Source organism: Pollachius pollachius, assembly GCF_949987615.1.
Source record: "Pollachius pollachius genome assembly, chromosome: 13".
Lineage (NCBI taxonomy): Eukaryota > Metazoa > Chordata > Actinopteri > Gadiformes > Gadidae > Pollachius > Pollachius pollachius.
In genome coordinates, this window is record NC_136946.1 from 5785941 (window position 1) to 5811899 (window position 25959).

At 46.2% G+C, this 25959-nt stretch overlaps 1 protein-coding gene across 9 annotated transcripts in view; it reads right to left on the reverse strand.

Moving 5' to 3' along the window:
• The window catches only part of pleca (plectin a), a 92481-nt gene that overhangs the window by 11695 nt on the left and 54827 nt on the right, over nucleotides 1-25959 (reverse strand). For 6 of the 9 annotated variants that reach the window (XM_079749059.1, XM_079749060.1, XM_079749061.1 and 3 more), the window contains exons 6-31: nucleotides 24073-24239; nucleotides 20100-20215; nucleotides 19572-19678; nucleotides 19194-19313; nucleotides 18722-18817; nucleotides 18135-18262; nucleotides 17198-17291; nucleotides 16594-16748; nucleotides 15914-16292; nucleotides 15200-15277; nucleotides 12133-12294; nucleotides 11735-11839; nucleotides 11278-11373; nucleotides 11016-11141; nucleotides 9881-10033; nucleotides 8330-8484; nucleotides 7348-7474; nucleotides 6473-6656; nucleotides 6164-6184; nucleotides 5105-5262; nucleotides 4442-4620; nucleotides 3756-3894; nucleotides 2769-3125; nucleotides 2352-2435; nucleotides 2142-2246; nucleotides 1809-1907 (exon numbers count right to left, since the gene is read on the reverse strand). In XM_079749059.1, the coding sequence (XP_079605185.1) occupies nucleotides 1809-1907; nucleotides 2142-2246; nucleotides 2352-2435; nucleotides 2769-3125; nucleotides 3756-3894; nucleotides 4442-4620; nucleotides 5105-5262; nucleotides 6164-6184; nucleotides 6473-6656; nucleotides 7348-7474; nucleotides 8330-8484; nucleotides 9881-10033; nucleotides 11016-11141; nucleotides 11278-11373; nucleotides 11735-11839; nucleotides 12133-12294; nucleotides 15200-15277; nucleotides 15914-16292; nucleotides 16594-16748; nucleotides 17198-17291; nucleotides 18135-18262; nucleotides 18722-18817; nucleotides 19194-19313; nucleotides 19572-19678; nucleotides 20100-20215; nucleotides 24073-24239 (3690 nt within the window). Of the gene's footprint in view, nucleotides 1-1808; nucleotides 1908-2141; nucleotides 2247-2351; nucleotides 2436-2768; nucleotides 3126-3755; nucleotides 3895-4441; nucleotides 4621-5104; nucleotides 5263-6163; nucleotides 6185-6472; nucleotides 6657-7347; nucleotides 7475-8329; nucleotides 8485-9880; nucleotides 10034-11015; nucleotides 11142-11277; nucleotides 11374-11734; nucleotides 11840-12132; nucleotides 12295-15199; nucleotides 15278-15913; nucleotides 16293-16593; nucleotides 16749-17197; nucleotides 17292-18134; nucleotides 18263-18721; nucleotides 18818-19193; nucleotides 19314-19571; nucleotides 19679-20099; nucleotides 20216-21176; nucleotides 21932-24072; nucleotides 24240-25959 lie in introns of those variants that run through there. The other 3 variants (XM_079749055.1, XM_079749058.1, XM_079749062.1) reach the window with 2 other exon arrangements.

Here is a 25959-nt window from a genome sequence, read left to right on the forward strand (position 1 = left end):
GCAAAGAGAGGGCACAGGGGGGAAAGACAATATTAGGAATTAGAGAACATAGAGATATTAGGGTTAGGGTTCCTTCGCAGTAAGCTGTCACGTACAAATGTCCAATATATGAAAATTATGTAAATGCCCAAAAAACAATAAACGGCTAAAAGTCTATACATATTAAGTTATACTTCATTTGATACACACAGGATGATCCTCACGTCACGACACAACACAAACCTGGAACCACAAATCACTTCATGCAAGAGATATTATATTAAATATTTTCATATATATAAGCATTTTTAATCACTTGACATCTCCATTATTTATCATGTATATATCTTCACTTGACAGTGCAAATATCTGATATATTAAACGCATTTATAATGCGTTTAATAAAAGAATGAACCTCTGGAACTTTACGATTCAAATAATTGTTGTAACTGTACGGTTGAAGAGTTTATACTTAAACAAGCTACTTTAAATATATGTATGAATCTTTTAATTGTTAAAAGGCACACTTCCCTTTGCCTCTGAACCTATGGTTTGGACATGAACGTGTTACTCTTCATCTATCCAACTTTACATCATCAGGTTGAGGATATGAAAAGTATTCGTAAACAGATAAGCAGGAAATAAGCTGCATGCAAAGAGGTCATGGCTGGGGTGACAGTGACAGTTGGAATGGCAAGGAAAGCCACTGCAGACAAGACCTTCTTTGATAAACCGTACTGTATCAGGTATATAACATAATACACATGACATGACTTCACAGATGCTTTAGTGGATTAGGTCAACTTTAAGAGATGCGAGTATGGATGGTTCAGTGTATTTTCAGTATATGGAATTCCTAAAGGGAAGATTTAGAATTCACCGGAACCTATCCTACTTTATACAAATAAAGTAGCAAGTAGGTAAATGGATGGTCGAATGGTCTTCTATCTAATGATAGAAGACAAGAAGTAAAAAAATGTCAGCCAATTGTTAAAGAACATGTTATTGCAGTAACCCTAAATATATACTGTATATATATTTATAAATATATATTTATTATTCAGATAGGCTCCTTTGAATCCCCAACCTTCTCTTCGAACAGGGACCGCAGGTCTGATGTAGAGAAAGATAGTAGAGGGCTTTTATTTTGTTAATACCTGCCGCTTAGGGGTTTACTCATGTCTTTAGCGCCCAAACATGACTAACATTCATCATGACAAAGCACTGGCAAGCAAGGGAAGCAAAGAAGATACCATGTTAGAAAGTAGAGGAAAGGGGGGTAACTGTAAGGCTCATCAGGAAGGTACAAGTACATTTGAAGAGAAGCCTCGACACCTATACTTTAAAGAGCAACCAAATACTGAAATTTCACAGAAGTTTGCTTTTTGTATTATTATTGGCTCAAATGAATGGCATAAATACCAATGACCACACAAGATGATGACTATGAACAATGAGGACTATCCATTCATTAGAGACAATGCTATTCATTTCATATCAATAATACAATCTCCCAGAGTTTGGTCACTCTTTAAAGGACTGTTGTGGACACAAAAGGGTTGAACAAAAACACAGCTAACGGCTATGGAGGACACACAGCAGAAGGGCTCAGTGGATGCACTGTGAATCTCAAAACCCCCCAACCAAGGAGTGTTGCAAACAATTCAAATGATAGGTCTTGTGGAATTGTATCATGCATCCATATTCATTCCTTACTTCCATATAACTTTATTTCACTTTGATCATTTTATCTTATCTCTTCTGTTTTTAATGGATGCACACATTTGAACATTTAGCTGCCAGTGTTCAGCGTGGCGGGATGTCGTTACCTCCTCGTCCTCTAGGCGGCGCTGCGTGTTGATGATGAACAGGATGTACTGGCTGTTGAGCGTCATCAGTTCGCTGTAGCGTGTCCGCAGGGTCACGTACTGGAGGACAAAAGGTGGGAAAACACACGTCTCAGACCTCGATGTTCAAACCGAAATCCTGGCATTTGTCCGAAACACTTAATTCGCCCGGTTTAACTTTCTGAAATGGTAACTACTTAAAAGCGGTTTTAGAAAAAACACATTAGAAGAAATCGAACACTCACACAAACACACACAGAAGTATCAACCATGGAAGTGGCCAATATATGAAAGTGCAAATTAATGTCGACTGACCTCTTGGATGATGTCATCAGAGGCAGACTCCATCTTGGTCTTCTTCAGGGGAGAAGCGATGGGATCCTGCATAGCTTTATAGGTCACCACCTGAAGCTCATAGTCCTATAGAAGCAAACCCAAAAGTATTAACCCATCAACTCAGGAAACTATGGGGAGAGTGGTGTTTCATTATATAAGAATGATAAAAACAATATGATTGGTCCATACCTTGACTGCATCGATGTATGCTTTAGCATATTTCTGGCAATCTTCTATTTTGTCTTTGTTGGATTCAATCTCCTCCTGGAGTATCTGTAAACAACAACAAAAATATGTTTTTACAGGTTACATAAGTTAGGTTTCTCTCAAACTTGCTTTTAAAGGATATCTGTTAATTTGGAGGAAGTGTTTATCCACAGGTTCTTAAGGTACAACGAGTGCCTACATTCTTATCATTAGCCGTCTAAGTGGAAATCCTGACCGTGGCAGTGTTACCCCCTTGCTCTACCAGTTGAGACACACAGGACCACCATGCTACCATCTACTGCAGCTGTTAGCTACAGTTAAACAAGCTAGGCTACACCGTAGAAACGAGCTAGGCTACAACATTTAAATGCGCTGGGCTACAACATCTGAACAAACTACCTTCTCCTGCTTGAGCTGCTGGCCCAGGGCCTTGCCGTCTCCGATGGGCAGGGCCTGGATGTCCTCCTGCCTCTGCTTGGCCTCGCGGAGCCACACCATCAGCTCCTCGTAGCTGCCGTGGTACGAGCGCATCTGGCGCCCCAGCAGCTCCAGCTCCCGCTGCCTCAGGTCCATCTGCACGAACACGGCCTGCCAGCGCTCCAGCAAACCGCCCACCAGGTGGCGGTAGTGCTCCAGGTCGGCGTCGCGCTCGCTGTGCACGCGCGTCATGCGCTCGTTGATGCCGCCCGCCTTCTTCAGCTCGTCCTGCAGGCGGTCGAACACCTCCTGGTCCTCCTCCGCCTCCCCACGCATTTTCTGTCGGGAGGAGGAGGAGGTGGTGTCGGGTGAGGAGGAGGAGGAGGTGGTGGTGGGTGAGGAGGAGGAGGTGGTGGTGGGTGAGGAGGAGGAGGATGGGTGCTACTGCAAGGGGCAGCTGCTAGCATAGTGGCCTCTAGAATAGACATGCTAGCATAGTAACTGCTAGTGTAGTTACTGCTAGCATAGTCACTGCTAGCACAGTGGCGCTGAGCATCGTGGCTTTAAGCGCCATGGTGTTAGAATTGGTGTGGGCTAGCATCCCTATATGGACTAGCTGCTAGGATAATGGACACTAGCATAGTGATGCTTACCAGCATATTGATGCTAGTCACTGCTAGCATAGTGGCGCTGAGCTTCGTGGCCTGTAGCACAATGGGGACTGATGGTCCCAGTGTGGTTTTACGTAAAGATTTGAATAACACATTTTGAAATAATGCTGCTATTGTTACGTTACGTATTGCTATGAGGTAACAGAGACTCTTGACAGTTGTGAAGAGGCTATCAATGTAGGCCATCAAGCCTATTTACTTGTGTAAACTTGATCCTCTTGATACTGCCTCCATATACCAGATGAACGAGATAAATCGTGAACACATTGTTCCGACGCTCGGTTCCCCCTCCTCGTACCTTGAGCTGGCTGCGGTAGCTCTCCACCTCCTTCTTGTCGGTGGGAACCTTGTTGACGTCACGCAGCCGCGTCTCGTAGGTCTTCAGCGTGTCTTCGGCGTCCTTGGTGTTTCGTATCACCAAGTCGATGGTCTTCAGTCTGAGAGGGGCACATGCACATGCTTGTCAACAACTGTACGCCCTGATTTACTGTTGTCATTCCTGGGAAATAGGTTGAGTTGTATCTGGGTGTAAGGCATGTAAGGTGTGAGTCAGTGGGTGCATTACAGTGAGTGAGTAGGTGGGTGAGTGTGTGAGTGATTGAGTGAGTAAGAGTATTAGTGAAAGTTTAAGTGAGTGAGTGAGTGAGTGAGAGAGCAAATTATTATATTTGTGAGTAAGTATGAAATAATGCGAATGTGTCTACGTGAGTAAATTCAAAATTATATTAAATTAATGTATCTTTGTGACCTGTATTTAATCCATTGTGCTCTTTGTACTGTGAAGCCAAAGCCCCAAATAGAGAGGAAACATGCACTAATTTCATCTAATCTAATCTAATCTAATTGATCCAATCTTATCTAATCAACGCTACTTAACTCTACCCTTATCTAAACTGATCTGATCTAATCTATTCTTAGAGAGCTGGCACAATGCAGCTGTCAGAATGGAGGAGGTGACGGAGGAGGTGGAGATCAGGCCCTTACTTGTCCAGGTAGACGGAGGACAGGCTGTAGACGTGCTCCATCTTGTTGAGGGTGAAGTCGAGCTCGGAGCGCAGCAGGGGGGCGGTGCTGCCCTCCTGGGGCGACGCCAGCACCTCCTCCGTCTTCTCCGTCACGCCGCTCAGCTCCTTCCTCAGACCCTCCAGCTCCGACTGGACTTTCTGTGGACGACACATGAGCCCGAGAGTTCTTTAAGTTGTATTTATCAGACAGACAGACAGACAGACAGACAGACAGACAGACAGACAGACAGACAGACACACACACTCAGACTTCTAAAGGTATATTACATTGAACCCCTTTATCACATTTTGTAGCTTAACTCGCTTGAGTTTAAGTAACTAACTTGCTTGAGTTTAAGACGAGCATTCCTTGAAACCTACCTTTTTAAAAGCACTTCACTCACTTTTTTAAACAGTTATTTTTGACAATGACATCAATTTCTGTTTCATGCTTGTGTGTACATTATATTGACTATAAGGGATGTTAAGTGTCTCCTAGAAAAGCGTTATTTAAGAAGATTATTATCATTAACCAAATGTCCTTAAACGAAACCCCACTCCCCAATGAAACCCCCCCGACTCCTCCAGCCCCGTCCCTCGGTGATGACATCACCTGGGGGGGGGGGGGGGGCGTCGTTCTTACCGTCTGCTCGGCCGTCTTGAGGGCGCAGGCCTTCAGGGGCTCCTTGTCCACGGGCTGGCGGAGGCGGGTGACGGTGCGGTTCTCACAGCCCTCCAGCCGCAGCCGGAGGTCTTTGACGCGGGTCAGGTACACCTTGCACATGGACTCCTCCTGCTCACCTGCTCGGTGGGTGGGGGGGGGGCAGACACAGGGTGTGAGTGTGTGTCGACCGACGGCGGAGTGGGTGTGGTTAAGAGTGATGGTGTGCGTGGAGGTGTGGTTAGGAATTGCTGACTGTGTTTTTAGTGGTTGTTGTTGCTATTGTTGTTGTTGTTGTTGTTGTTGTTGTTTTGGGACAAGGAGGAGTCAGCGATGAAGAGTTCATTGCAGAAGGGAGATTTACAGATAACTGTAAATTCATTAAATGTATTGATATTGATCTACAGACAAAGATCCAAGCAATCCAGTAGGACAACCGAAAGCCAAAGAAATGCTTTATGCTCTATCATTATTGTTTAATAAGTAATTATTTGTATTTTAATTAATTTTAAGAAAAATACAAGTTTGATTCCCTGGTTGACAATGAAACCCTTCAAGGGGAATTGTGTGTAATTGGAACATTAATCAGAGTCAGAAGTGATTAGAAATGTTGATTGGATTTGCTCAAGGCCCAGGTGTGATCAGGGTGTCTTGATTAGTGCGTGGAGGTTTAATCAAACAGTAAGCGTTCACAGTTAAACATTAACACACACACAGGGCTGGTAGGAAACACACTGATTCATGCAGAACTCGCTGCACATCAATTATCAATCAAACACTTTTTTGACACTGATTGGCATAATCATTGACATTGATTTTGGAACATAAAACCATGCTTGTGATAAAAGGAATGCAACGACAGAACGGCAGAATCAACAACAGGGAATTAGGATGGAGGCGGGGATTACTATTAGGATGAGGACGGGGATGATTATTGATTATCATGACGAAGTCACGAACAAAACGAAAATGCAAGTTCAAACAACGCACACGACAGCTCAGCCAAATCAAACCATGAAACAAGCCAAAGTGATACCTTACCTCCCACTGCTGGCACATAGCCTGCAACGTGAATTAAACGGTCAAACAGTGGCAGCAAAAAAACAAACCAGCTGGTTGGCTTCATGATGATGACCGACGCAAACAGGGCAAATTAAGCAAACGCAAATCGCACGTGTGCAGCCGTGAACAGCCGGCATTTTAAATAACGAACAAATGAATAAGTAACCCAACACAAATAATAATAACGTGGGCAGATATCAAACGAAGCCTTGGGTTGGGGAGTGCTTGTTTTGCGGGGGTTTGGTGGAGGGGGTGGCTGTGGGAGGGGCGGGGTTAAGCGGGTCACACCTTGCTCCACGGAGGTGACCAGGGAATTGTAGCGCTGGTTGGCCTTGTTGTAGCCGCCCTCCACCTGCATGCGGTCCTCCGCCCCGAACATCTTGGAGTCCTGGCTGTCCTGCAGGAAGGCCTGGTAGTGGAGCTCCAGGTTCCTCAGGGCCAGACGGTACTCCTCTACCTTCAGGGTCTTGAACTGGGGAGGGAGGGAGGGAGGGAGGGAGAGGGGGGGGGGAGGGGGGGAGAGAGGGAGGGAGAGGTGGAGGGAGGGAGGGAGGGAGGGAGGGGGGGAGGGGAGAGGTGGAGGGAGGGGAGAGGTGGAGGGAGGGAGGGAGGGAGGGAGGGAGGGGGGGAGGGAGGGGGGAGAGAGGATGGGAGAGGTTGAGGGAGGGAGGGAGGGAGGGGGGGAGAGAGGGAGGGAGGGGGGAGGGAGGGAGGGGAGAGGTGGAGGGAGGGGGGGAGGGAGGGGGGGGAGGGGGGAGAGGTGGAGGGAGGGAGGGAGGGAGGGAGGGGGGGGAGAGGGGGGGAGAGGGGGGGAGGGAGGGGGAGGGAGGGAGGGAGGGAGGGAGAGGGGGAGGGAGGTGGAGGGCGGGAGGGAGGGGAGAGGTGGAGGGAGGGAGGGAGGGAGGGGGGGAGGGAGGGGGGAGGAGAGAGGAGGAATGGATAGAGAAGGAAGGAAGGAGGTGAAGGATAGGAGAGACGAAAAGAGAAGAGTTTACGAAGAGGCACATCTACAAACATTTTCCGTGCATCAGTATAATTATACTTTTGATCAAGGAATCCAATGTAAGGGGCCAGAATATGTCATTGATTATCTCTTTATCGCATTCATTGAGTGTTCATTGACAGAGTCTCTATCAAATGGTTCTGTTGTCGTTTCTTATTACCATGGTGACGTTCCAGGTGTTGATGATGTTGATGTCTCTCGTCAGGTATTGCCATGACAACAGGCTCTTCATGTCCACATGCATGGTCTGCCACATGGTCAGCATCTTCTGCAGGTTGCCGTCCAGGCTGAGAGAGACCGGCGTGGTCAGGGTAAGGGCAGGGTAAGAGTTATGGCACTAAGGGGTGCCCATACAGGTAGATAGTGAACACTGGGAACTTAAACCTGCGAACCCTTTCAGCTGAGAGTCCAACCCCAACTTTAGGTCAAGCTAAATTGTGTTCTGTACTTAATGGGTCTTTATTAATAATTTGGTCGCAGGCTGTTTACACTTAGACACTTATGAGCAAATGTATAAGTTCATACACAGACTCAAGCAGTGCTTCCTCACAATACGTGCAGATAATCAAAGTAAATGATTAAATCCAAAGCATACACGAGATCACACGCTTTCCCTTTTCGTAGACGAGATCAAAGCAGCAGTGTTGTTTTGTCCATAGCCACAGTACACCCAAACACACAGTTACACAATGTGTACATGACCGCTGACGATGTTTGCAAGAATGAGCTAATGGGCCTGGTGCCACGGGCGTCGACTGCAATTAAAAGCTAGCTCAAATCATTAGTTACATGATCTGTCTTGAGTGTTGAAATGCTGTTATTCAACCGCGATAACGTTTTATTTCCTGTGTTAATAGTGTTAATAGAGTGTATATTAGAGTGTCAATAGAGTATAAATATAGTGTACATTAGAGTGTTAATAGAGTGGATATTAAGAGTATTAAGAGAGAGTATAGTAGAGTGTACAATATAGTCTACAGTAGTATGAACAGTGCAGTCTAAAGTAGAGATCTGTCCTTAAAAAGACACTTGGAAAATAAGATCATTTTAATTCACAATATGCCTAATTGCACGGTATCAGAATCTGGCCACGGTACGGAATGTTGGTGTTTTTGTGGCAGTTGGAGTTTCCCCAGCCTTACCCGGCAACACTGTTCACAGCCTCCTTATTGGTGGGTGGGACCAGGAAGCAGATGGAGGGGACCACCGCCTCGCTTCCCTTTTCATTGAGAACCCTCCACTTGTGGGGCTGGGAGTTGTCCAGCAGGGCACACTCATCGCCCCGGTGGACCGTGATCTGGAAGGGCAGGGACAACAACAACAGAGGTCAGCGCCGTAAAAACAGATCTGGCGCTCCGGTGGAGAAGTTCCACACTGAAAATGTGGAGGACTGTTTAAGGCAGTTATCGCAGGGTCAGACGTTGTTAATGTGTTCAGGGCTTGGGTTTCTGCAGAAAAACATGCCTGCCATCCTCCCAGTTATTGTGCCAACTCTGTTAATCACAAACAAGAAAGACAAGGAAATAGTGGTTGGCCAGATTTAGGGACGTATTAGTAAAAAGCCTTGCCTGGCCTTTCACTAATCTAGTAGGTAACACATGCATGGTATTGATCTTAGCACAGTGTACAGATCCATTACTATACCTAACTATATAAACTATAGAAATCGAGGCCAGCTAGCATGCGGTCTATAATGTTCTTGAGTTTGTGACAGTAAGGCAAAGGGAGAGCTTTAATGGAGGAACATTCCGGTCTAGATATGGTAGACTTCCAAAGATAGTAAGGGAGCTGGGACGTGTCAGGACTGCTCCAACAGTTGTGATTTGTGACGAGAAGTTAAAGAGAGGATGCCAAAGAACAATAACCCGATTATTAACTCAAGATTCCATCTTGGGAATTTGATCCCAGCCCTCTCGAAACATGAGGCTCCAATGAGATAAAACCCTGGCTGACCGTTCTTGAACTCAAAGTTGGAGGAGGGCGACGACATATCCATAAAGTCATGCTCACTTCAACATCCCCAACAGGTAAGAGTCGGGCCTCCAGCTCACGGTGGGACTGCACGGCATCGGGGTTTGAACCGAGTACCTTTCCGTTGGGAGTCGAGCCAAACCCAACCTGACTACAAACTCCCCTCCCCATCGTCCCTATAGCGACTTTGGTTTCAGCCCCGTCTTCAGAGTGCCCAGAGATGTTGATCAGCCCCCCCCACATGGTATGACATATGACGGCTCTGAGACCAGCAATGGGTTCAGTCCACTGGGTGGACTGGCTTGCTGTATATTGTAGGTCCTGGCACTTATATCCTAGCTATCTTTGTTTTATACGTGGAATGGGTTAACCTATTTATTGTAGTGCTTGGCACTTGGTTCTATAAACACCCTTACTGAACGAGCAGCGATATATTGTTGTTTCTCTTCTGACAAATGGACTTATTTTTTGACAGATGTACTTATTGTAAGCCACTTTGGATAAAAGCGTCTATACAGCTAGAAAGGCTAAATGCTCTCAATGTAAACGTCAATGTAGGCTTGTAGGCTGATCTCTCCTTCCTACATCGGTAGGGGTACGTAACATAACGTTACACGGCTCAAACTCTCAGTGTCCTGCTCTCCGTCTGCTCGGGTGACACCAGCCTCAGGGTGACAGTCAGCCTGCCCGTCAGTCAGTCAGTCTGTCCGTGTTGGCCTCACCTCCAGCTGCTTGAAGTCGCACACGGCCTGGACGGGCAGCTTGCCCTTCAGGGGCGTGGCCGGGTTGCGGGGCCTCAGCTGAACCACGTTCTTGGCGCGGCGGTTCAGGCCCTCCAGGTGGGTCCCAAACTCCTTCAGCTGCTCCTTCTCATCCTGCCAGGGACAAGACAGGACGCACCAAGACAGGGGCGGCGGTTAGAGGCTGACAAACCCTGCGCTGGGCGGGCGGCGGCACTTTGTTACGCCTTCGGATCAATGTCGGCAGGATGCGCAATTGGGTCGGGTTCCGACCTCAGCAGCTTAGTGGTTGCGTGTCTAAGGGTAATTTTAAACTGAATTTTGTAATAAGAAGAGTCGCTTTAGCCTTGTGGGAGCTAATCACAATGAGGGCACTGGTTTAAACAAGATCTGACAGACAAATGTCGTACAGTTAATTACTAAAGGGTAAGGTCGGTGACGGATGAATGATTTATCGATGTGATGTAAGATGAAGATGAACAAGGTGATGAACACAGGTGATAGGTGACAGGTTTACACACTTACTATGTAACCGACAGTTTACCAGTGTGATGCAAGACAATGATGGTAGGTCAGTGCCACAGAGTTCACATTAGAGTGTACGGAGTCTCTACAGCAGAGTCTATACAGTAGGGTGTATGGTAGAGCGTATAGTATAGTTTAGATTAGAGTTTCTACAGTAGAGTCTCTACAGTAGAGTGTACAGTAGAGTGTACAGTCGATTCTAGAGTAGAGTCTATACAGTAGAGTTTACAGTACAGAAGAGTGTACAGTAGGGTTTCTACAGTAGAGTGTACATTACAGTAGGGTGTACAGTAGAGTTGACAGTACAGTTTTCAGTACAATAAGGTGTACAGTAGAGTGTACAGTAGAGTCTCTACAGTAGTTTACAGTAGAGTCTCTACAGTAGAGTGTACAGGAGAGTTTACAGTACAATAGAGTGTACAGAAGTGTGTACAGTAGAGTCTCTACAGTACAGCTTACAGTAGAGTCTCTACAGTAGAGTGTACAGGAGAGTGTACAGTACAATAGAGAGCACAGTAGAGTCTCTACAGTAGAGTGTACAGTAGAGTTTACAGTACAATAGAGTGTACAGGAGAGTGTGAACAGGCCCTACCACTGCGTCCTGCAGCAGGTCCTCCAGGCGTGTGACGGTGATGGAGCGGTCGCACGTGTACTTCCTCTTCATCGTCTCCTGGATCTTCTTCATCCTCTCCTCCGCCTCCTTGACGTCAGCGAAGAACTGGGGGAGAGAGAGAGAGAGAGAGAGAGGGGGGAGTGGGCGAGTCAAAGTGAGTGAACGAACGAAGCGGTGACATGTTGATTCGTACGGTGATGAATGCAGAGCAGGGAGGGAGTTTGGAAGGTAAAGGACAAACCTGGAAGTAGGCACCGTTCTCCTTCAGGTGGGTCTCCAGGCAGCAACACAGCTGCAGGATCCAGCTCCACTGGGTCTGCAGAGCCGCCGTGAAGGCCTGGGGGAGAGAGGAGGGGGAGGAGGAGGAGGAGAGAGGAGGAAGGTGGGAAGGATAGAGAGGAGGAGAGTGGTGGAAAAAGAGGAGGAGCAGGAGCAAAAAAGAGATGGTTGAGCCACAGGTAATAGTCCAGGGAGACGACTCTGCGAGAGCTTTTGCTTTAAATTAACCAGGGAATTCATACAAACCAACCTACTTTTGCTTTAAATTAACCAGGGAATTCATACAAATCAACCTAGTAAAGTCTAGCATAACTTATTATTCTGTGAACTTTAAATGCTCTTGTTAAATGCTCTGGTCTACTCAACTATTTTCTCCTCAAGCCAAACCACAGTCCCCTCCTCTCTCTAGCAGGTCTCACCTCCACAGTCTTCTTGGCCGGGTGTCCGTCTCTCAGCAGCTTGTCCCCAGAGGCCTGGACCAGGTTCATCTTCTTCTCCCTGGACTCCAGCTCTCGCATCAAACCCTGCGGCAACACACAACCACAAGGTTCAGGAATCAATGCTCCATATTGAGTAAGCGTTATCTAACTTGCTACTATACCAACAAACAATCACAAGGGTACCAATTTTGAGCCGCAAAATTGTAAAAGATAAACCTATCTACCTATATTACTCCAAATTATGTAATCTCGGAGGATTTATCAATAGATCAATGCCATCGATTAACACATCCATAATTCAAATATCGTATAAAAAGAATTTACAGACTCTATGAATTCCGTATTATATGATATGGGGGACGGGGGACCCAACGTACCGAGTAGTTGTCCTTCTTGGCGGTCATGTTGGTGTTGCGTTCGCTCCAGTCGAAGGTCACCTCCTCCTCCTCCTTCTCGTTGAGCCACATCAGCTCCTTGGTGGCGGCCAGCACGAAGGCGTGCAGCTGGTCCAGATTCCGCAGGCGGGACTTGGACGAGTTCTGGTGGGGGAACACAGTCACATTGACACAGGTCACAGGTCAGAGGTCGCACGTCACATGGTCACACGTCCCGTCCACACCCACAGAGATCACATCCTCTGGGTGAGGGTTTTTGCTATCAGGCTGCGCAACAAGGTTGTTATGTACGTGGGAACTCCTAGGACGTGAAGAACAAGGTGTACTTTACAATTGTAAAGTTTTGTACAATTTTACAAAATAACAATTATCAGTGCTTGGCACTTGGTTCTATTAACATCCTTACTGTACAGACAGGGATATATTTTTTCTCTGTCTTCTGACAATTGTAAGTCGCTTTGGATAAAAGCGTCTGCTAAATGTAAATGTGAATGTATACTTTGATTGAAGGTAAGGATCATCTTCGTATTACAAGACCTCCCAGCGGGGATAGCTTATAGATCAAAAGGCGAAAGCAGGTGTGAATCAGAGGGGATTATGGATATTTTGTTTAAAAGGTTATTTGGTTGACACCCATACGTTTCTACTGGTGTTGAATCACCAGAATACTTGTATATATACTAAGCATATACTATGTATATGCTTGCCGAGTATTTGGATATGTTGGAACCTGCAGAAAAGTGTGGTTGCCAAACATTTTTTGTGTTGAAAGTGTACACGCATTTTTTGTGTACACTGTTGTAATCCGGTATCTTGTCATCAGTACTTTGAGCCAGAACTTTCCTGCGTAATCCCCCCTGAATTTAAGGAGGCGTCAACAGGTCAACAGCAAACCAACCGTCAAAATTGTTCTGTACTACGAACCAAAAATATATGTAGCTGTACATGTACTTCAGTCAATGACGGATTACCGCACGGGCAAAGCGGGCATATGTCCAGGGCCCTGGCCAATGGGGGGGCCCTTGATATACAGCGCCTTGCAAAAGTATTCACCCCCCTTGGCTTTTTACCTATTTTGTTACATGACAGCCTTTAGTTCAATATTTTTTTAATCTGAATTTTATGTGATGGATCAGAAGACAATAGTCTAAGTTGGTGAAGTGAAATGAGAAAAATATATACATAAAACTATTTTTTAGAAATAAAAAACTGAAATTTGGCATGTGCATATGTATTCACCCCCTTTGTTATGACGCCCATAAAAAGCTCTGGTGCAACCAATTACCTTCAGAAGTCACATAATTAGTGAAATGATGTCTACCTGTGTGCAATCTATGTGTCACACGATCTGTCAGTACATATACACACATTTTTTGAAAGGCCCCAGAGGCTGCAACACCTAAACAAGAGGCACCACTAACCAAACACTGCCATGAAGACCTAGGAACTCTCCAAACAAGTCAGGGACAATGTTGTTGAGAGGTACAAGTCAGGGTTAGGTTATTAAAAAATATCCAAATCTTTGATGATCCCCAGGAGCACCATCAAATCTATCATAACCAAATGGAAAGAACATGGCACAACAGCAAACCTGCGAAGAGACGGCCGCCCACCAAAACTCACGGCCAGGGCAAGGAGGGCATTAATAAGAGAGGCAGCACAGAGACCTAAGGTAACCCTGGAGGACCTGCAGAGTTCCACAGCAGAGACTGGAGTATCTGTACATAGGACGACAATAAGCCGTACGCTCCATAGAGTTGGGCTTTATGGCAGAGTGGCCAGAAGAAAGCCATTACTTTCAGCAAAAAAACAAAATGGCACGTTTTGAGTTTGCGAAAAGGCATGTGGGAGACTCCCAAAATGTATGGAGGAAGGTGCTCTGGTCTGATGAGACTAAAATTGAACTTTTTGGCCATCAAAGAAAACGCTATGTCTGGCGCAAACCCAACACATCGCATCATCCAAAGAACACCATCCCCACAGTGAAACATGGTGGTGGCAGCATCATGCTGTGGGGATGTTTTTCAGCAGCCGGGACTGGGAAGCTGGTCAGAGTTGAGGGAAAGATGGATGGTGCTAAATACAGGGATGTTCTTGAGCAAAACCTGTACCACTCTGCGTGATTTGAGGCTAGGACGGAGGTTCACCTTCCAGCAGGACAATGACCCCAAACACACTGCAAAAGCAACACTTGAGTGGTTTAAGGGGAAACATGTAAATGTGTTGGAATGGCCTAGTCAAAGCCCAGACCTCAATCCAATAGAAAATCTGTGGTCAGACTTAAAGATTGCTGTTCACAAGCGCAAACCATCCAACTTGAAGGAGCTGGAGCAGTTTTGCAAGGAGGAATGGGCAAAAATCCCAGTGGTAAGATGTGGCAAGCTCATAGAGACTTATCCAAAGCAACTTAGAGCTGTGATCGCTGCAAAAGGTGGCTCTACAAAGTATTGACTTTAGGGGGGTGAATAGTTATGCACATTGACTTTTTCTGTCATTTTGTCCTATTTGTTGTTTGCTTCACAATAAAAAAAACAAAAACATCTTCAAAGTTGTAGGCATGTTCTGTAAATTAAATTATGCAAATCCTCAAACAATCCATGTAAATTCCAGGTTGTGAGGCAACAAAACACGAAAAATGCCAAGGGGGGTGAATACTTTTGCAAGGCACTGTATATATATATATATATATATATATATATATATATATATAAATTTTTTTGGTATGAACTTTGGTGTGTTTTTACTCCACGTTCTGCCGTTAAGACGAGCGGCTGGCACTATGCATGCCCGCAGCCGCGGGGTTAGACTCTCTCTCTCTCTCTCTTTCTCTCTCTCTCTCTCTCTCTCGCGCTGCATTATAATGTGTGTGATTCTGGATTGCATGAGTTATAATATGCGACCAAATTCGGTGTGCTAGTGCGTGTATTTGCGGGTTGGTAGGTTTGTGTCCAGGGCCTGTGGTCATGTTAATCCGTCCTTGACTTCAGTAAAGGTTTTTCCAACACAGGGTTCAGGGGTCAGGGGTCCCATAGGGTCACGCGGAACCTACCAGAAGCTTGCCGTACTGCAGTTCCAGCTTGGCCAGGTAATCGCGGTAGGCCCCCCTGCTGACGCGGGACACCTGGGCCTGTATGGGTACACAGCCACCACCACGTCAGAGGACATGACAATACATTCATCAGCCAGTTCAATCAACAGGTTCTGTACGACAGCTGAGAGTGACAGATCGTCGGGGAGGTATGCATGTGAGAATGCGTGAAATATTAAACAACATCAGAACATTGCATTCTTTTTGGCACGTCTTTCTAATATCCGAAGCTGCTCTACTGCAACCTGTCGAGCGGATTTATAGACTTACTCATGTTCTTACTAATGGTCGCACCCATCTTACAGGTCATTAAAGTCTGCTCAACAACCTCTATTTTACTGTTTAGTCGTCAAGCAGATGCTCTGAATTCAAAATGAATTACAGTGAGTTCAGAGACATGTCATCAAAGAGCAGGAAGGGGTTAGGGCCTCTTTGATCAAGAATGCCTGTCAGTTACCTTGCGGACATTGAACCCAGTAACTTTTGGCTTGGGGCCTATGCAGTACTCAGTTCCATTCAATTACGGTTTTAAGTCAAGTTTCGAGCCTTGTTTACAATTATTTGGTTAAATGTAGGCTCTGAAAGATATCCATTTGATGAACTCTAGGCTCTAGGTTGCAGTGATCGAGGTCACTTTGAAAGTTAAAGTTTGACTTTAATTATTTGGACCTTCACCTCATCCGCCTTGGCTCTCTCGATCTTGGAGCGGAACTCCTCCACCGAGTGGTTGAGCCCCCGGTGGCTTCCCAGCTGGGACTCCACGGTGGGCAGGTCGGAGCCCCACTCGCCCTGGTCCACCCGGGCCTGGTTCTCCTCCACCCAGCCCAGCAGGTCCTGGACGTAGCGCAGGGTCACCTCGTCCAGCTCGGGCCGCACGCTCACCGGGGCCTGCTGTAGCACCTGGGCGGAGTGGGTGAGGCGGGTCTGGGCCTGGGTCTGGGTCATGGGGATCTGGGTCTGGGTCATGGGGATCTGGGTGAGGGTCACGCCCGACTTGATGCGCAGGTTGTACTCGCTGCGGAGGTTCACCAGGCGCTCGTGGAGTCGGTAGACCCTGGAGGGGTGGGGGGGGAGAAGGGAGGGGGGTGAGGAAGGGTGGGGAAGGGTGGGGAATACAGGGGGTGGAGGTTTTGAGTAAATTAAGTCAAATGGGGTCGATCTGGTCCAACCTTTGTTAATACCGTCAAACTTTGATCTACTGAGTTAAGCTTTGGTTTGAGGATCTTTGGCTCGTGTTGAGTGTTGTATCTGTTCATCTTTGTTATTTATAGCAAATTCATTATTGAGGAATTATACGTTCACCATCTTCGTAGGGTACGAGCAAATACACTGAAGCTAATAGAAAGTGTTCAAACCTGCGGTACATCTGTTCAGCCTGTAGATGGCGCCCGTCCTTCAGCAACTGAACATCATTGAAGAGGAACCGGATCATTCCCTCTGCTTTCTCCAGGTCGGCCTCCATCTCAGCGGTGTGCTGAGCAGGCTTCCCTGCACTCAGCATCCTGATGTCCTGACACACACAGGGGAATGTGCCGTTTAACATCAGCTACTATGGTTAAGTCTTGGTTTCCTACCCATTTTTTCATGATTTGTTTTATCCCTTTAAAAGCTTTGAAACATGTAATAAAAGTTAAATTATCTTCAATCACAATTCTCACACCTTTTTCTCTCCTCACAGACTAATTACAAAATAGGACAACTAACAGCTAGAAAAAATTCCATTCAATCTTGAACCAGCGAACCAACCAAAGGTAATGCATCGTTCAATAGGGGGCGCCAAACTCCAACAAAAGAAGTCTCCTCAACTGTTATACTAGAATTGAATCAAAGGCAATCAGAGTCAATGTCTCAGCTTTAAAACGTATGATCCATTGCGCTACAATTACAACCGTAAGACTAAACACTTAGTTTAAGAGGGTATTTTATATAACTAGTGGTTGTGAAAGTTGTTAGACCTACCGTTTGCAGTAGGCTTTCGACCTGGTTGAGCTGCTCCTCACACACCCCAGACTCCATCTGGACCTTGCTGACAACCCTCTGGAGGCGCTCCAGCCTGCAGGGCGAGAGAGCAAAGGGTCAAAGGTCAACATCTCAAAAGGAAGAAGAACTACAAAAAACGACTCGCAAAAAAGAAAGAAATTGAGGAAAGAAGACAGAAAGTTGTGGTGATTGCATTGATTGAGGAGATCCAGATGAACAAAAAAATATACAACCAGCGTCGTTTCCCAATTGCATTCTACAATAAACACACATTCTCTATTTGAAGAAACGCTACAACTGGAGCACTCACGCCCTCTGGTGGAAGCGAAGGGGCAACGCGTAACCTGTGTTCATGAACGCCATGGCGAAGACTCGGTGGGCTCTATGAGTCAACTGGCTGGCGGTTGATAGTGACCAGCCGACGGTGCTGAACACCAACCGCAGTCCTCCGGAGATCTCGAATGCCTGCTCCTCTCCAGAGTGCCCTTCCCTCGCTAGCATGAAGACCCACCTCGAGTCAATCCTCATATGACCATGAACAAATTTATATTTATTTTCAGTGCTTCATTGACGCAGGGCGAGTCTTGTGGGGGGCGAGGTCTCAGACATTGGATCACGGGGGTGGAGGGGAACCATTAATTTAGTTTCCTCTCTCCACTCTCACAAAGCCAGCCCAGTATAAATGTTTTTTTTTGTTGGATAAGTACTATGGGATATGAATCATCATCGCCATGGTCACACACACGAAGCCTGCCGGCTTTTTTCATGATTCCCCTTTTTTTTATTTTATCGCGGTTCCCTTGAGTTTCTTCTTCCCGTTGCACAAGCGCGTCTATTTAAGACCTCACAGGGATCGCCGTGGCAACCGAAAACTTTTTTCTGGATAACATTGGCCTTCCCCAAACCGAATCCCTACCTCTCAAACTCGGTGCGCAACAGTCGCTCCCGTTCCAGGATGGCCACGTGCAGGCGGCCCCACTCCTTCTCCACGTCAAAGGGATGGTACCCTGGGGGGATCTTCACGTGGCCTGACTTAACCGCGCCCTGAAAACGGGAGACAAACGCGGTCATGTTGGAGGGTGTCGTCGATCGTCATACTGTATACGAGATTTGTTAACATAACCGTTGTGGGGTGACGTGGGTTAGGAGCTATCGCGTTGATAAGCATGAAACAAATACTATTTAGTCGTTTTATGTCATGGCAGTGAATACAGTGAATTTAGACACATGTCATTATGACAGATAGAGGAATATTGCAAAAGGATGACTATAGTTTAGGCTGCAGACGTCAAGTCTGCAGCCTTTTATGATGATGAGTGACTGAGTTACGATGATGGGTTACTGAAGGCAACACATTATCCAGAAGTGTGCGTGCTTGCAAGAAGATGCAAAAACACTTTTACTATTTTAGGAATGTCACCCTAAAAACCTTTGGGGATGGGCTGTCTAAAAACAGCAGAGGGAGGGAAAATAACAATCAAAGTGTGGGAGGGAGAGTCTGACCTCAAAGGAGTTGAAGACGTGTTTGGAGCGGTTCTTGTCCGCCTCCTTGGCGGGCAACTCAGTCTCCTTGAACTTCAGGAACTGCCTCCAAAGAACCTGGAGGTCAACACAGATGTGTACTGTCAACACTTTCCCCACGGCCATCCAGTCAAAACACAGGCATTAGACTAAAAGGAAATGATACGACTATCCCACTATCGAGCAGAAGCTTACAGTGTTACTTCCAGAGCGTCTTACAGTGACTTTAAACCTATCATGTCCCCAAGGAGCAGGTGGTGGACTAGACTTCTGGGTCTAGGATGCCTTTAGGTAGACAACCTTTCAAACCCCTTGAACGACTCGACTACCCTGCCCTAGTAGCAGATACTGAAATCGACATCTACAACTACTTGACTACCCTGCCCTTAGAGCAGATATTAAAATTGACATCTACACCCACCAGATTTGTAGAAGTGTCCCTCTGACTCCCTACCTCGATCTCCTCGTAGCTGGCAGGGAACTTGCGCTCCTCAAACACCAGGATGTGGTGTCTGATCCACTGCAGCAGCACTGTCACCAGCTCGTAGTACTCCTGCCAGCGCAGCTCCAGCTCCTGCAACACAGCGGACCACGTGAGGGGGGAGGTGTATGGATGAACAGGCTAGGCTAGGCTAGGCTAGGCTAGGCTAGAGGTACGCTAAAATAGGTTAGGCTAACATAAACGAAGTTCAAATATGGACGGATGGACTTGGCAAAGTGCTTGTTTCCGTAAGAAGCATGATTTTCTCTTTTGGAAAATACCCGGCATCTATAACAAACGACAGGATAGTTCCATGTCGTTGTTCCTTCCATGGACTGGACCAGTACTCACGTTGGCCTTGATGCCCTCCTGGACGTTTGGAACTCTGGGCATGACGTCGTAGATGGACGAGACGTACGTGAGGATGGACTTCTCATCGGGGTGTGGCACGTCCACATCTGGTAACCGAGTGAATCCACAAACATAATAGGAAGGAGCAGGTAGGGTGAGACATATTGCTTATTAATGCATGTAGGATGCAGGGAATCAACTCAAGATCCCTCTGTGGGGAGTCAAAGGCCTAGCCACTCCTCTATCCTGCCCCTATATCGGATGATAGCGGATAATGTAACAGCTAGGGCATTTCCTAGCAAGAAGATACTGGGTTCCAATCCCAATGTCTGCAGTGCACTTTTAGTATCCTTGATCCTACGTGTAGCATCCTTGAGCGAGATTACCCCTTACTGCTCCTTAATGATATCTATCTACAAGTTAAATTAAATATAAGCCACTGCAAAAGCACCCCTTAAAGACTTAAATCATTAGGATTATATTGGGTGGACGGATAATGATGAAGAAGATGATGACGATGTGTCTCACCCTCTGGGTCCAGCAGCCTGGTGACCCCCAGGTCTCGCTCGGCCACGGTGAAGGCCTGTTCGAGGTTCTCCTGGTTGGACTGTCGGTACACCTTGTTCATGTCAATCAGCGTCGGCCTACAGACACAGCAGCACACAGAGACCCATGGTTATTGGAGCTACAGAGCTTAGGAACAGGCAGTGGTCTGTACAGTGAAGTTGTGGAGTTTCTGAAAGCATGTACAATGTTTTTTTGAAGTGTAATGAGTTGCTTCTGAATTTGATAGTTTATTCGATTAAATTACATTATTAATTTCCAGAGTTCCCCATCTGGGATCAAAACAAACAAATCTAATTAAAACGTAGAACATCATTTGATATACTATCTTTAATTCATTTAGCGTAAACACCATGTGCTACTTGTTATGTTTCTCGTAGAACTGAGAGTCCAAACTGGACAGTGATTATCCATCGCCACAGAATGCAGTGAAAGCATTCTTCACCTTGAGATTAACAACATTGAGGTTAAACACAAAACTTTGGCTCCACCCTCCCAGACCCAGACTGCCGCCTCCCACTGATTATGTCAAGTTATGAAGTGGAAGTTATTCTTTTCGACCCCCGGTGCCAGAAGTGGGCGGGGTCATGCTTCCAGATGCCTTGTTTTAGCAGTGCAGTGCAACGTTAGCATGCAGCGGTCTCTCCTCTCCTGAGTGCTGGATATTAAAATAACCTGTGGTATGCACACAGCTGCCAAGGTTGTAAATGCAATAACCTGCAAATACAGGCACCGGGGCATCTCATTCAAATGACCGGTAACTCATTGCTGATAGGTGCTAGCCAGACCAATGGGGTTCCATAGTAAGGCATCTCATGCTAATGCTATCATCAACAACAATAACAAACTCCGAAAGTGCATTTTCCTTACCCATACACAAAAGAGAGGATTGTCTACAACAGGGTCAGGTAAGGGTTAACCCTAACCCTAACCCTAAAACCCAACACAAAAACAGGCATGCCCAAAAGAATTCCCCAAAAAAGCCAAACAGAACAACAACAACAGACAAGAAAACAAAAAGGAAGAATTGAGGGTCCCTACATTTCAACAAGCCTCCCCACATAGTACGCTTTGTGGGCCTGGAAGGCCTCCTGATCCACACAGCCGGCCTGCCTGTACGACAGCCTCTCAGCCTCCACCCCCGACTCGTGCACCGTGCTCTGGCTGGAGCTCCGGCTAGCCCGGACCCCAGTACCACCACCTCCAACACCTCCACCACCACCGGAGGACCGGTGGAGGCTGCTGTGGTAGAAGGAGTTGTAGTTGGAGCCGCGGCCGGAGTCCAGGGCGTCCATGGCCGTGGAGGTGGAGGTGGAGGTGGTGTTGGTGACGGAGAAGGGGATCTCATCACATTGCATCACCACCCGGTCGCTCAGGTCGCTGATGGACCCCCCCGCCACGCTGCTGGAGGCGCTGTTCAGCCGTCGCTGAGAGTGGAACTTCCTTTTTAGCTTCTTCATGATTGGCCGACGGGAAAAGGGTCACTCCGACTCCGAGGGCTCGACAGAGAGGAGCGGGGTCCGACCGCCAAATCTGAAATCGTCGCTGGCTTTACCTTCTCTTTCTTAAACGCAGGAAATTCTTCTTGGAAAACGTGGCATGGTGGAGTTCCCAAAGCAGAGCAAAGACCCAAGAGTTCCTCAATAACGAGGAGAAAAAAAAAAACAGCGCACGCCCGGACACTAAATGCACTCCATCCAACCCCCACTTAGGGTTTAAGTTAGCTCCATTGGTTAAGTCCTTCCGTCTCCTGAACGTGTCTCACAATCCCCTTCAGCAGCCCTTCTCCTCTCCTCTCCTCTCCCTGCCTCAGTCATCCACACACTGGTCTGCGAGCGCATAAACTGTTCCAGCTCTTATTTCATGACATGCCTCTCGCTCTTCCACCCACCGACACACACCAGAGAGAGAGAGCGAGAGCGAAAGAGAGGGAAGAAAAATTCATCTCAGCGAGAGATTTCAGTTCTGCTGTGACCTGCCAAGCTTCTATGCAGACCTTGAGGCCAACACATCTTGAAAAAAAATAAGTGTTCCACGCCCAAACACACAAGCTCCTTTCTCTCTCTCTCTCTCTCTTGTTCTCCCACACACTGAGGGGACGGCACCGTGGGTCCAATGAGAGAGATCCTGCAGGATACGCTTTGTTTTGCCTTGGGTTTCAATGCCGACCGAATGAAGAGGAAGAGGAACAACAGTGTGTGACTCATAAAGGGAACCCTCTAGGGCGGGGTCTTTAGTGCTAGAATGCTCGAACCTGGTGTTCGGTAACCTTTGACTTCTAAGCCCCCCCTGATGTTTTTTAAGAGTAACAAGGCATTAGAGGAGTAAGGGGAAGGGTTAGGGGGATTAACCAGAACGGTAGTCTTTAATGGCTCGAGGGTGGGGTCTGTATTCCACCCCCAAGCTAGAACATGCAGTCTCACGCTTTGTTCTGATCTTCTTCGAGGTGCAACAAGTTCTGTGCTACTGGAACTGACCTTATCTCTCCTACTCTCCAGTCCTTATCACTTCCCCTCTCACCAGGACTCTCCTCGTCTAGATCACTCTCTCTCCTCAGTCAAATCTGATGGACTGCATTTATATAGCGCTTCACACACCGACAGCGGTGTCAACAAGGCGACAGCCAGATCGTCGAGAGCAGTTAGGGTGAGGTGTCTTGCTCAGGGACACCTCCACATTCAGCCGGTTACCAGCTAACCCGCTCTACCTCCTGAGCCACACGCCGCCCCTCTCTTCTTCCCTCCGATGTTGCCAGTTCCCCTTCAACCTCCGGGCCCTCTGACCTGTAGGTCAGGGCCTCCGTGGATCCCAGCTACTGTCATGTATTTTACATTCCAACCTCACAGAGTTCTTTAATGGGCCCGCCACCAGTGGTCTCTGAGGGGCCTCCGAAGCGAATGTCCTCGGGTCCTGGGGGGCCCGTGTTCAGGCAAGCTCAGATCACGTAACCGAGCAATAACTTAAAGAAAACACTGTAGCCCTAGGTATCAGAGATGTCAGCTGAAAGGTGGACTCTACTAGATTGATAGTCTGCAGGCCATCGTGTATCGGTCTCATTAGGTATTTGCGTTAGAGCGTAGGATTAGCTGTGTCAGTGCGTGATTCGTACACACTAAACAGACTAAACAGCTGCTCCTGGTATTAAATCAATAGCCTCTCATCAGTGCTAGAGAAGCCCTTGCATGTGATACCATAAAAGTTTAATCATAATCATATTTTACTCATCCCTGTGTATGTTTGTGATTTTGTTGATTTGAACTGAAATGTGTTTGTGTAGCATACCGTTCAATTTAATTCAAATTATCTCACCTTGTGAGTGTGGCTTTGTGTTTGTGTGTGTGCGTGTGTGTGTGTGTGTGATGGTATTGTCGAGCTCACCTCTGTTTTTGTGTATGGGGGTATTTGTTATAGCTCACCTGTGTTTGTGCATGGTGGTGTTCATTATAGGACACCTGTGTGTGTGATTGATAGGGCTTAGTTTATTTGATTCTCACTTTTGTTTGTGTATGTTTATTAAACTCACCTCTGTGTGAGTAAGATGGTGTGCGTGAGTACGATGGTGTGTACTTCACCTCACCTGTGTGTGAGTACCATGGTGTGTGTGAGAACCACAGTGTGTACTGGACCTCGCCTGTGTGTGAGTACGACGGTGTGCGTGTGTGTGAGTGCGACGGTGCGTGTGTGTGAGTGCGATGGTGCGTGTATGTGAGTGCGACGGTGCGTGTGTGTGAGTGCGACGGTGCGTGTGTGTGAGTACGACGGTGCGTGTGTGTGAGTGCGACGGTGCGTGTGTGTGAGTACGACGGTGTGCGTGTGTGTGAGTGCGACGGTGCGTGTGTGTGAGTGCGACGGTGCGTGTGTGTGAGTGCGACGGTGCGTGTGTGTGAGTACGACGGTGTGCGTGTGTGTGAGTACGACGGTGTGTGTTGCGCATCACCTGTGCTTGTGGATGACGGCATTGAAGAGCTTGCCATCCCTCCAGCAGGTGGTGAAGTTGTCGCAGCGCAGGCCCTGGTAGCCCTCCACCATCCTCTGGGACCACAGCAGCAGCTTCTCCTTGGCCGTCATGTTGTCCGACTGGCCGTTCACCTGGATGTCCGAGATCTGCAGCCCACCGGGGACCAACGTGAGCGCTACAGTAGTATAGCAATAACCACAGCTACTGATTCTGCTACTGCACCACCAGAAACCCTCATCAGTACTGCAGTAATATAAGTCATTAGGACTACAGCAATATAAGTCATTAGTACTGCAGTAATATAAGTCATTAGTACTACAGTAAAATAAGTCAGTAGTACTATAGTAATATAAGTCATTAGTACTACAGTAATATAAGTCATTAGGACTACAGTAATATAAGTCATTAGGACTACAGTAATATAAGTCATTAGTACTACAGTAATATAAGTCATTAGTACTACTGTAATATAAGTCATTAGTACTATAGTAATATAAGTCATAAGTACTACAGTAATATAAGTTATTATTACTACAGTAATATAAGTCATTAGTACTACAGTGAAATAAGTTATTAGTACTACAGTTATATAAGTCATTAGTACTACTGTAATATAAGTCATTAGTACTATAGTAATATAAGTCATTAGTACGACAATAATATAAGTCATTAGTACTACAGTAAAATAAGTCATTAGTACTATAGTAATATAAGTCATTAGTACTACAGTAATATAAGTTATTAGTACTACAATAATATAAGTCATTAGTACTACAGTAAAATAAGTTATTAGTACTACAGTTATATAAGTCATTTGGACTACAGTAATATAAGTTATTAGTACTACAGTTATATAAGTCATTAGTACTACAGTTATATAAGTTATTAGTACTACAGTTATATAAGTCATTAGGACTACAGTAATATAAGTTCTTAGCACTACAGTAATGTACGTCATTATTACTACAATAATATAATTCATTAGTACTATAAAGTCATAAGTACTGCAACAATCATTAGTACTACAATATTCCGATATAATAATAGTAATACCGAAGCTACTACTATTAATACTACTGCTGTTACTATACTGGGGGCGCCATCATAGTAATCAAACAGTCATGATATTGTAATTATCAATATATATATATTTTTATGTATCCTTGAAATATACATGAAAAGGCCTAAGACATAACAATGCATTTCAAGTTTAAATTGAACAATGTTTTTGAAAAAAATAATTTGTTTTCAAGTCTACAAATCTACGAAATCTTGAACATGAGGAGGCTTTTTTTATAGCGAGCCATGGAAGACAAATCTTTTGCTAGATGGTTGCTAGGGGCTACCTTTCCTTGTTTGGATCAATGATTGCACTGCCTGAATCATAATCATCATCATGGTAACGCAGCTCTACTGTAGAAATGAGGTACCGGAAAATGGACCACAAGGAAAAGGATTTGACATTCCTGTCCCAGATTAAAGACGACAGAGTCACAGTCAAGTTTTCCGACAATCCAGTCGCTCTGGTAATTTGAGTCTATAGTTTTTGTCTGAGAGTTTGAAGTAAAGTGGATCCTAATGTAGGCAGAGTTTTTCGCTCGGTTGCGTCTAAGACAGGGTTTGTGTTGATTCCGGCCAGATGACTCACATTCCCTAACCTCAAACCCACCAACCGCCAGTAACAGTTGTAAGGCTGTTAAATTCCACCGCAAATACTGCACTGGGGCTAAATGTTTCAGATTAAATAGGGACGTTGAAAAGGTTAACGATTGGAGGACTAGAAAATGGGGAGGGTCTGAGTTATAGTGAGGTCGCTTGAGGTAAGGCTAATTTCTGTTCTGACTGGGAGAGTGAATGCGTAATGAT